The sequence below is a fragment of the Peromyscus leucopus genome, chromosome 3, assembly GCF_004664715.2.
Source record: "Peromyscus leucopus breed LL Stock chromosome 3, UCI_PerLeu_2.1, whole genome shotgun sequence".
In the NCBI taxonomy this organism is placed as follows: domain Eukaryota; kingdom Metazoa; phylum Chordata; class Mammalia; order Rodentia; family Cricetidae; genus Peromyscus; species Peromyscus leucopus.
Window position 1 is genome coordinate 32716741 of NC_051065.1, and position 12129 is coordinate 32728869.

The 12129-nt window shown below is 37.0% G+C and overlaps 1 protein-coding gene across 7 annotated transcripts in view; it reads left to right on the forward strand.

Annotated features, from left to right (window-relative positions):
- The window catches only part of Pclo (piccolo presynaptic cytomatrix protein), a 337199-nt gene that overhangs the window by 253016 nt on the left and 72054 nt on the right, over positions 1 to 12129 (forward strand). For 5 of the 7 annotated variants that reach the window (XM_037203548.1, XM_037203551.1, XM_037203550.1 and 2 more), the window contains exons 14-16: positions 2437 to 2487; positions 6008 to 6132; positions 8356 to 8382. In XM_037203548.1, the coding sequence (XP_037059443.1) occupies positions 2437 to 2487; positions 6008 to 6132; positions 8356 to 8382 (203 nt within the window). The remainder of the gene's footprint in view (positions 1 to 2436; positions 2488 to 6007; positions 6133 to 8355; positions 8383 to 12129) is intronic. The other 2 variants (XM_037203549.1, XM_037203554.1) reach the window with 1 other exon arrangement.

The window sequence follows — 12129 nt, forward strand, 5'->3', positions numbered from 1 at the left end:
AGGATATACTTTATTAGAACATTAGTTAATAATTTTTACATGATGCTTATGTAAAATACAACAAAATTTTAATCTCCTTGATTTAACAATAAAAACCCACAAGCAAATATATAAACTATTTTAATTTATCATTTTGCTTTATCTACTTAAATGTACAGTTTTGTCTTGAAAGGTTTTAGCACTGGAATTCTAACCTGTCTTTGTTTTTAATCTTTAAAATATGGTCTTCTAGATCATGGTGTAAATAATTTAACTGAAGTACATGTTAGTTTTATATGTTCTTATGCAATAGGAATTTGCTGTCATGATACCATCAAAACTCTAGTAGGACTTGGTAAAAAGAAGTCTCACACATTTGAAATTTAGTTAGTTATTTGAAGAACATGTATTTGGACCTATTGTGGGAGAAGTAAAAAAAATAAGTAAATGAACTTGTGAAATAGAATGCAATATTTAATATATGACAGAATAAGATATAATTATGGGGAAAGAGATGATAAAATTCAAAACCAGCTGTGGTAAGTTTCTCATGCCAATAATAGGCTATTCATGAAATAATTAGGGCTAAATAATTTAAGAATTATCTATATCCTAAATCCTAGTAGTTTTTTTTTTTTAAACCTTCATGTAAAATTAAAAACACTGTTTCTATTCTCTTCTTAGTAACTGCAGTTACATGTCTCTGGGACCTGTGCACCTGAAAAGCAATGCACAACTTCTCAAACTTATTACACAGTAATACTCCATTACCTGCTCCATAGTCCCAACCCGTTGGTTTTCTTGAAGTAGTTGTTTTAATACAACAGTTAATAAAACTAACTTCAAAGCACATTACTCATTTAAAAGGACAACCGGGGTCTGTAAACTCAAACTACTGTAATTTTTACACTGTCCAATATGGATATGCCATTTACCCCCTGCCCCCAAATTTAAAAGTTCCTGTCATCTTCATAGCAGAACCCAAGAGAGCGTAAATAAAACAAGCTTATTTTCCTCCCGAATCTGGTCCATTTTTTAATGTATCAAGGATACTTGAGAAAACCCAAGCTGTTTTTTCAGTGTATAAACACGTCTAGGCATGTGCATGGAACCCTTTTCACTGTTTAGTTTTCTTGGTTTATTAATTTAAAATAGAATACATACTAAATAAATCTGATTATTTGGTAGCAAGCCTTAATCGTTTGAAGGCCAACAGAGTTTCAGTGTTAATAGTGGGCATAGGCTATGAGTGAGCTGAGCTACTACAAGATATGGAGTTGACTACCTGTGACCCCTTGACCACACCAGTGGTTCCATTAAGTTTATTCTTTGGTTACAATAGTTGACATAGTGTTACCTTTTTTTAGTATGCTCATTATGAGATAAAATTATATTTAAAAAGTAGCTAAACAAGTATATGAAGATACTATAATGGATATTTTAGTTTTTCCATTCAATTACTAAAAGAAAACCAGTTTCCCATGCAAATAAGTAAATAGGCTTTAATGTGTAAGGTAATTTTCATTCTATATTGATGCCATACTACATAATGTTCTATCATAGACTTGGGGGCAGAGATATCATCTCTATTTATGTAGAGAAATATAAAGGAAATGTAACAAGTTCATAAACAACCATTTATTCAGCAGCATATATTAGTTTACAAACTCACTTCTTTTAATTAATTAAAATTATTATTTATTTATTTTATTGTTTGTTTATTTATTTATTTATTTATTTATTTATTTATTTATTTATTATTTTGAGAAAGAGTTTCCATATGTAACATTGACTGGCTAGGAACTTCACTATTTAGACCTGGCTGGCTTTGAATTCACAGTGGTCCACCAACCTCTGCCTCCTGACTGCTGGGATTAAGGTGTGTAAGGTATATGCCACTGCATCTGACCCATAGATTACTTTCTGAACTGCTTTGACAGCTCCATTTGCCTAAGGACTTACGAAGAAATTGAAAACTTATCTGAATTTTAACTCAAAATGACCTGTTCATAGGAAAACATTTCTTGGGTGCTTCCCTGTGCAGTGAGCTAGAAGAAGAGGAGCATGGGACATGACTTTGACTGCAGCTTCTACGCTCCCAGGCAGTCTTACATAAATGCTGTTTCCTTACTAAATAGCTCTTTAAAACCTCTAAATACCTAGGCAAAATGCCTTGAACAAAAAGTATTCATTTTGTAAGTAATTGAGAGTACTAATGATATAAAATCATGACTTCAATACAGGTTTTACAAAATGAAAAATAGATTTATGTATCCATAAACTTAAATAAATATGAGAATAAGTAGATGCTATAATTTGGAAGCAACCAAATGGATAAAATGTATTTTGTAGGCAGTGTGCTATAACCAACTGAAGTTAATTTCAAAAGACAGTTAAGATGAGAACACCTATGAATACTTTATTTATTAATGTAATATGTGGTCTTTATTATTACAGCCAACTGATGCAACAAAGGTTGCCTCTCATCCAATTACAGGAGAAATTCAGGTATGAAAAAACTTTTAATATCATCATTCTATCATCTTTTCTGTTTTTATCCTTTATCTATTTGAATTTCTAAGTCTGTTTGGATCTTTCACTTTCTATAACATATACAAAACTGTATAGGAAACACAATGTTACAGCATATAGCATGTCCGTGTGTGTGTGTGTGTGTGTGTGTGTGTGTGTTTGTGTGTGTGTAGAAACTAATCATAGCGCTGAAACTCCAGACTGTAAAATCCTCAGTCAGTAGATACTGAGCTTCAGCTACTGTGTACTTGTTGGGCATTTCACACCCAACTTCTCCTTCCAAATACCTGAAGGCCTGTCTTCAAGCTTCATGAGTCCAATGATAGCTCTTGTTAAATCATTGGTTTCTAATTAATTGATAAACAACCATCATAGGGGAGCTTTTTCATATTGTAAGTCATAATAACTTTGTCATTCATAAGGTAAATATTTTAACTGGAAAATAGAATAAAAAGTATAAAAATTTTTACTTTAGTACTGCATATAATTTTACATTTGCATATTATACTATCACAGTTTAGATATTAGTATGAGTCACAGTAACATGTTTTTAAAACTTGGCTTTACGCAGTATCAAAAATTAATTCTAGGTAGATGAGATGAGTGCAGAGTCTTGGAAACATGAACATTATATTTATTAGAAATCCAGACAAGCCTGTGAGCTTTTGGATAAACTGGGCAATAACTGTTCTCAGTTTCAAGTAAATTGAGATGAAGTAGGTAAGTTTTTATAAAGAGTCACATAGAAATTAGCACAGTACAAATTAGCTATCAGAGGACAGCAAGGTCCCAATAAGGAAAAGCAGGTGTGTCTCCAACATGGTGTAAAGGAAATTCTCACAAAGACTTCACAGGGTAGCAGAAATGTGGAGGGGGAAATGTGTTCCTGGAAGCAGTAATACACAGAAAGGTGTTGCACTCAGAGTCGAGCAATGACGGAATCAGCTTTGAGAGGCTGACCTCTTCAGAAAGAACCTTGGATGAAAGCAGAGGTGAATTCTCCCTCACATAATATAGTATTACATGTTTTAGAGAGATGGGCAGAGTGGGGGGAAGCATAATAAAAAGCTGTGTATCAATAGCCTACAGAAATATTACAAGAACAAGGGTACACAGACTGGGGAGTGATTGCACACACAGGAAAAAGCTAACGCGAAGCTGTGAGAATGCAGAGGGGCGTCCCAGAGCGCCTCAGGACAGAACCGGGGAACTGCGCATGCCCTGCTGTGCATTCCTGACCTTGGTGTCCCAGTGCCAGTGCCAATCTTTTCACCAGACCTTCCTTCTGTCCCTCCACAGGCAACACCAGGAGGACTCCAGCTTTTGATTCTTACTAGTTTTCTCCTACATTAACTTCTTACTTTAGACAGATGTTTGCTGTTTCTGTTGGGTTTGATGTTCCCTTGTTTCTTCTCCTGCATCCGATCCTTCAGCAGTAAGACATAATTCTGAAGTTGAGATTTACCTGACACAAATGCCTTTTAGCAGTTAACCGTGGTTCTCAACTTTCTTGAGACCCTTCAATACAGTTCCTCACATGTGGTGACCCCCAACCATAAAATTATTTTTGTTGATACTTCATAACTGTAAATTTGCTGTAATGAACCCTAGTGTAAACATTTTTCAAGGTAGAGGTTTGCCAAAGAGGTCATACCCCACAGGTTGAGAACGTCTGTAGCTAGAGTTTTCCTGCCTGGCCCGCAGTCAAGACAAATCTCTGTCACCCGCCAGTCCCACAGCCGCTCAGACCCAACCAAGTAAACACAGAGACTTATATTGGTTACAAACTGTATGGCCATGGCAGACTTCTTGCTAACTGTTCTTATAGCTTAAATTAATCCATTTCCATAAATCTATACCTTGCCACGGCTCGTGGCTTACCGGAGTCTTCACATGCTTCTTGTCATGGTGGTGGCTGGCAGTGACTCCTTCCACCTTCCTGTTCTTTCTTTTCTCCTCTCTGTTAGTCCCGCCAATACTTCCTGCCTGGCTACTGGCCAATCAGTGTTTTATTTATTGACCAATCAGAGTAATTTGACATACAGAACATCCCACAGCAAACCTCTGAGTTAGAATATCCTGAAAGCTGGTGTTTCAATTATTTCCCCTTGTGTGGCAAAGCCTTATTCCCATGGCACACACAGAATTGTAACCATAAAGATGTGGGTGCTAGAGCCCCTGTGTATGAGCATGGCCCAGGTCTCCCATGCTCACATTGGTCTGACCCCTGATCTCCTTGGAGGTCTTTAGGAATGAATGAGGAAAATTTTGAAAAGTAGACTCTCAAGGTGGCCTTCAGGTTTCCATGTCAGTGAAAAATAGATGAAGTTCAGTGTCTACTGAAAATGAACTTCAGGGAAAGCTAAATGTGAATTATTAACCTCTGTGTTCCTGTGTCCTGTCATAGCATGCAGTTCCAAAATCCCTGTCTTTGTTTTCCCCTTAGGACAGATGACTTTGTCGATTCACACATTTTTCATGGTTGTCAGAGATACCTAGGGTTTTCCCTGTGGAATCATGCAATTAAAGACTTGCTTTCTATTGAAAAACATACACAAATCAAAATTGTGCCAAAATGATAGTTGTATATTAATTGTGAAACTTTAAAGTCAAGATTTGATCCAGTATAAACACTATGTATATGTTTTCTATGAAGTATTTTTACACATAAGTTCACACTTTAAATACAGTTCTTTTCATTTCTACTACTTGGAAAACTTAAAGGAAATTAAGACTTAATCTAAATAATTACAAAAGAATCCTTCAATGGTAAAAGAGAAAACTATTAAGCTCAATCATTTTAGATTATGACAGTTCCTCAAATAATTATCTGATTTATAAATCTTGTTCTTTGATGGCAATGTATCTAATAAGCATCTTAAAGATATGATTCATCTTTCTTCTTCAACTTTTAAAGCAAAAGAGTAAGTTAATATCATCCCAGTCTCCTACTTTATAAGTAGTTATTCAGAAAGAAATACTACAGGCTCAATCTCAGAGAACTTAGGAAAAAATGAAATCTATTCTTTTTTTTAATTTTTTTATCTCAATATTAATAGAATCTTCTCCACATAAGCTTCCTTTTCACCATTCACTGATGAAATGTAAATGCCATTTTACATACATTTACAAATAATTTTCAAAACCCTAGTAATTGCAATAATGAATATAAGTGGGGCATATTATTTTGCTATGAATAAATTTTCATTATGAAAATATAACAAAAATTTACCGTATTGTTTTCCTTCTAAAAGAACTTTAAGTAGGCCAAGACTCTTCTCTGTGCAGAGTCTTGGAAACATGAACATTATATTTATTAGAAATCCAGACATGCCTGTGAGTTTTTGGATAAACTGGGCACTAACTGTTTAGTTTCAAGTAAAATTGAGATGAAGTAGGTAACTTCTTATAAAGCGTTGAAAGAACTAGTAAAGTATGAAATGATATTGTTTCACATGTTTTTTTTTTTTCATGGAATTATTTCTACATCCTAAAGCTTCAAATCAACTATGATCTTGGAAATCTTATAATACATATTCTTCAAGCAAGAAATCTTGTCCCTAGAGACAACAATGGCTACTCTGACCCTTTTGTTAAGGTGTACCTACTTCCGGGGCGAGGGTAAGTAAAGAGGCATTGTCTTCTGAGTATCAGGGCCCACAGTCTAAACAATCCTAAGAGCATCTTCCACTCTTCAATTTCCAAGCCTAACATGGACTGTTCCTCTTACCCTGTCCTTGTCTGCTTTTGCTGTCATATTTATTTCTAATTAGTAGACACGGTTGAATTAAAATTTTAAACAAAGTCTGAGAGAGCAGTAGTCAGAATAAAGTCCGTCTCCCTGGGAGTAAGCAGTGTTTTGATTGTGGGAACCACTCTTGTGCTGTGTGGTCAGATTAATTCTAAAAGCATTTAAGAAATTGTGGTGGATTTCAAGGAGTAACTTACATTGAATCTTTTCTGGGATCTGCACATTGATGATATAAAGTAAGTGCTGTGGGCTTGGGGTCTAACTCCATGACAAGGTATGTGTTTAACATACCTGAGTACTTCAGTCCTTAGCACCAAATAAAAATACTAAGTAAAAGACGTGCTCTTTGATGATTCTTAAAATTAATCACATAATTGATGTTAATAGCAATGTTCTAGTATATGAACAAGTACTTGAGAATGGTTTAGAACAGAGATTTGACCTCCACAAATCATTGTACCTTATCTAAGATATTTATAATAGCCAAGGTAATGTTGTGGAACCATGAACAGTCAACAAATGGAGATGTATTGAAAAACTTCCTCAGCTGATGGCAACATTGGTTTCATTTCTCTTGAATTTGGAGTAAATGTTTGAGTATTGATTTTTGCTTGGAAATGTTTAAGTATAGTACAGAAGCAGAGGGAGCAGTCTGGTTGCTGACTATCCTTTATTTTCGAAAGCTTTTGCTTACTAGCCAGTTAGATTTTACACTTACTCTTATACACTTTCTACATCCAGATCATTTTGAAAAAAATCCCAGCAGTTAACTGTTTTTGTGAATATTTTAGTATATATCTTTAAATAATAACTCATTTAAAATTCACAAATAATTTATTTGTTTCATCAATAATATCTTTCATAATATTTTTAGTTGGCTTGAGGACCTCACTGATGTTTTTAGAACACACTACCATCAACTACAAATGCTTTTAAGTACATGTCAAACATTCTGCAGAACTACATTACATGCTGCAAAGCCTCAACAGACTTAAAAGCATCCCAACTGCACAAGTGTGTGTTCTGCCCCTGACTGGTTTGTCTGAAAAGGAGCCATAGTAGAGTTACACAGGTGCTGCTGTGAATCTGCTGTTTTCTTCCGGAGTCACCGCAGGCAGATCCCTCATTCTTTGATACTCACTTTCCTTGTCAATATTAAGAGAGCACAATCATAATTTTTAATTTGTCAATGAAAAGAAATCAGATAATGCAGAGAGAATAAATCACAAACAGTATACCTGCTCTGATTCCATACACCTACCCCAAGAATTCCTTTTAGAAAGTTAGAATTGTTGGTTTGGTTTGTCTAATATTATTTTCTTAAGGATTTGTGAAATCCTCAGTAGTTTTTATGAACAATCAATAAAATAGCCACATAACCCAGGAAAGAGAATCTTTTATTTTAATTAATTATCGAGTTTATATAGTTGTGTATACAAGTTGGCCCCATCTCTTAAGGGGAGTTTGACAAAAATAACAAACAATAAAAACTTTGATTTTGTTCATGAGAATTTTTGTGTTCTTTAAAGAAATTAGGAAGTTATGTGAAATTACTCCGAGGGATTTGTCTCTAAGTATTTTAAGTGGAGGGAAAGTACTGTCACTCATTTTCCTTCTTCGCTGACGGTGGCCCTTGGGGTCATTTTTTATACTACACAAGAACACTAATATTTATGCATGGCATGACTTAGGTGGAAATCAGGACAGCTCTGTAATACTTAGCTGGGAAGCATAACAAGTAGAGTGAAATAGACAAAAAATACACACCCAGTACTACTACCAGTCCCCCAGTTCTTCCAGCCATCCCTCACGAAGTGGGATTCAGCTCCAGTGTGGCTAACCTGTTCAATTCCTAGTCTGTCGTTAAGGTATCACTAGTTGCTGAGTGGCCGAGTAATTGGGATTGCTAGACATGTGAGAGCTGTTTCACTGTAGTTCTAGGTTATCATCTGTCTCAAGCCAGTTTCATGCTGTGCATTGCTTCTGTGATTGCTATTCTCATGCTCCTGTCTATTTCTGCTCCTAACTTTTTTCTTCCTGTCTTTCCCTCTTTCCTGCTGTACCCTTTCCTCTGGCTTCTGGAATCAATGCAGTCAAGTCATGGTTGTCCAGAATGCAAGGTAGAGTTGATTCTCCTTCAGTGTCAACTACGCTGTTATGCCTAAAGTCATATTCTGTGTGTTTTTAAGTACGAATACCAACACTTCTTAGCCAGTACTACTGCTACTACTACTTGGCTGTAACTATTATTTTTCTACCAGGGGTTGTCTGTTGAATTAGGCCTACAGCAAACAGTCTGACCAATGTGCAACAGGACATAGAAAATTAGAAATTATTCAAAGGAAGGATAAGGAAATTTTACCCTAAAATTAAAAATAACTACAATTTTCACTTGTATTCTGTGTACTGAATCTCATTTAGCTCCTTATGTGATAATCTCAGCTTAGGTTCTCCTGACTTCCTATCACAAATGAAGATATTGCAAGTGTTTTTAAGTGAATTTATGGACTAGTCCTATATATGAATCTCATTTTAAATATAATGCGAGTCTGATCTGTTCTTCCCTTGCTTGATACTGAAATGTTTCCATAATTTATGTTTTCTGTATCACAAAATCATTAGAAGGCAAAATCAGCTGACACGAATATATGAGTAACTCCACAAACACTTGTCTTTGGTTCTAGTAGTAGGGAGCTCTTCTGATTTGTTGCTGTATCACTATCTTACCAACCAAGACTACCTCTCACGACAGAGCTCAAAGAATTTTTTTTGCACATCACCCACTGCATTATCAATTAAATGTGTTATTTCATAGAAGAGACTCATATACCATCTGTATTAATAGGATGATAAGGATTTTAGCCTCAGCTATAATATTAATGTTACAGCATTTGTTTGTCTGTGTTATTAAAATATGACAGTTTATTAATCCTGGAAAGCTGTGACCCAAAAGAGACTGTTTCTGATTTTTAAAGATGTAAATATTTATCTTCAACCCTAGCATTAGCAGCCTAGAAACAGAGACACTGTGGTGGCTTTCTTGTGGTGGCTAGTTCTCTGACTGTGGATACAATCTGAGTTTCTTCAGCTGAGATATAAAATTAGTTGTGTTTCAAAGAGATTGTGTCAATTTAGAGCTCACATTATCATTTTCTCTATTCGTAATCTCCTAGCCTGTTATCTTAGAAAGCTCAGAAAGCGTTATCAGGTGGTGATTGTTTGCATTTAATTTATAGGAGAATTTGTTTGGAAACTGTTTGTAACAAATGGAATATTTTGATTATCACTTGGAAGGTTAAAAAGCCAAGGTGTTGTCCTTATATCATTTTCATCATATCTTTGAGAACTGTCAGTGTAAGAGGGAATTGCAATGACCGTGGAAAGCACTGACTGGAGACCTTAAGAACCTGGCTTTGAATTTCAGCATTGTCATAGAAGCCATGAGTTGTCATATGAGGAGCCAGAGCTCCTCCTGTGCTCCCTCCTATAACTAGGAAGAATAACTTCCTCTGTGTGTATGTGTGTGTGTGTGAGTGCACACACATGTGTGTGAATATTCTTAGTGTGTCACATTATAATCTTCATCATTGGCAATTGCTATTATTACTTCTGGTACTATGTATAATAAATTTCTAGTAGTCAAGGACAGTTAAATAAGAGAGAGGCAATATGTGTAGCAACTCAATTATACAAAAGAATTTTACAGTAATATCAAGAAAGCCAAAAAAACCCTTTCTTCCATAAAAAATGATAATGTATTAAAAATAATAAAATGAGGGGTGAGAGTTTACTCAGCAATAAAAGCACTGGCTGCTCTTCCACAGGACCAGATTTCAATTCCCAGCACACATGTGGCAGCTCACAACTTTCTCTAACACCAGTGCCAGGGGAAGCAACATCCTCTTCCAGCGTCTGTGGACACTAGAGACACAGCTGCTACACAGATATAAATGCAGACTAAACACTCACACACATAAAAAATAAATTAATTAAAAAATAACAAAACAATAACAGTCCTATTACCCTAAAAACCTACACTGGTCCAGCTTTATCATTTCCTTTCATTTAGTTTTCTACAATTTTACCTAAAAATACTCATATGCTCCGAAAGGATTGAGGTCAGGTGGGACTAAGATGAGAGAATGCCAAGGAAAGTCAGCATATGACCTATGACTTTGATATAGTTCCTTGGATAACTACAAAGTGAAAATATGCATAACTGAAGTATCTCTCACTTTTTTCTCAGCATCCTGCTGAACAAAGTGTGGTTTTTCTCATTAATGAGACTTTGTTATGATTTTAACAATTTTTTACTATCATTATAACTGGAGCTGCAGTTACTCGAGAGACTTTCTTTAAACATGCTTGTTAGCATGTGAGTTTTGCCATTTGGAACAAATATTGCAATGTGATGTCCAAACCTGACTTCAATGTAATAAATTTAAAGGAAAACAAAGGCATAAAGTCATATTTTAAGATGAAGTGCTGACGAGTGGTGGTAATGCACGCCATTAATCCCAGGACCCCCAAAGGCAGAGGCAGTCAAATCTCTGTGAGTTCAAGTCCACCTGGTCTACAGAGTGAGTTCCAGGACAGCTAGGGCTGTTACACAAACAAACAAAACAAAACAAACAAACAAACAAAAGATGAAGTGCCATGTTCCATTTTTGTTTGATGAACTGGCTTTTATATTTTCCCATATTTATAAATTTTTAATTATTAAACATGGCCTAATTATCATAATGTTTTATCATTAATGTACTCTACCCTCCCGGACAAGAAAGGCAAAGAAGAATACCCCTTTTCCCCCTCAGACTGAAAATATGTTCTCACTCAAAATCCCCAGTTTAGCTATCCATGTTTGACTCACAAATGCAGAGATTTTGGCATAGCTTTTAAAGTTGTGGTAATTTGTCAATTGTATAAAGTGTCAACACAGCATTATGAGAACCAGAGAGTAATGGCTGTAAACTAGTGTTCGAAAGGAATGGCTTTCATGTGGTGCTGACATTGAGGGAAGATGCCCCACCACGCCCCTGTGGCAGGTGGGAGAGCTCACCTGTACCTCACCAGCTGTAGCACGAGGGGGAGCAGGGCCGCACCTCACCTAGACAGCCCAGTGGAGCTGACCCTGCTGAGAAGGATGTGGGCGAGCTGGCCTTGGAACATGAGCATGGGAGATCTGGCCCAGCCCCTCATCTGCTATGTGGTGCTGTGAACAAGGGGGAGATGTTCTCCCCTCCCCCACCTATCACCACCTGTGGCATGTGGGAGAGCTGGCCCTGAGGTCAAGAGAACCAGTGAGCTGGCCCAGCATCTCACCAGCTGCAATACTCAGGAAAGCAGGCCCTGCACCTCACCTGGGCAACTCAGAGGTGCCGACCCTGCTCTTGGGGGTGCGGGTGAGCCTGCCCTGAGGTTGTGAGAGTGTGAGAGCTGGCCCTGCACCCCTTGTCTGCCATGTGGTCATGGGGGAGAGAAAAAGATGCCCTCCCCCTCACTCTTTGTCACCTGCTGCAGATGAGAGAGTTGATTCTGCCCCTCACCAGATACAGAATTACGGAGAGTGGGCCCTGTACCTCACTTGGGCAAAACAGTAGAGTTGACCCCGAGGATATGAGAGCAGGAGAATTAGCCCCACACCTTGCTGCTTACTACATTGGATGAGCTAGCTGGGGCATTACTGGAGAGCTCGCTCTGTCATTGAGGATGAAGGAGACCTGGTGGGGTGACCAGCCCAGCAAACACCCATAACCAGAAGCAGAGCTATGAGTTGGTCCATCCCATCATCCACCCCATCTATGGTCTACTAGAGCATGTGAAGGGGCTGGTCCTGCAGACTCAAAGTTACAGGATCTCCATGACAT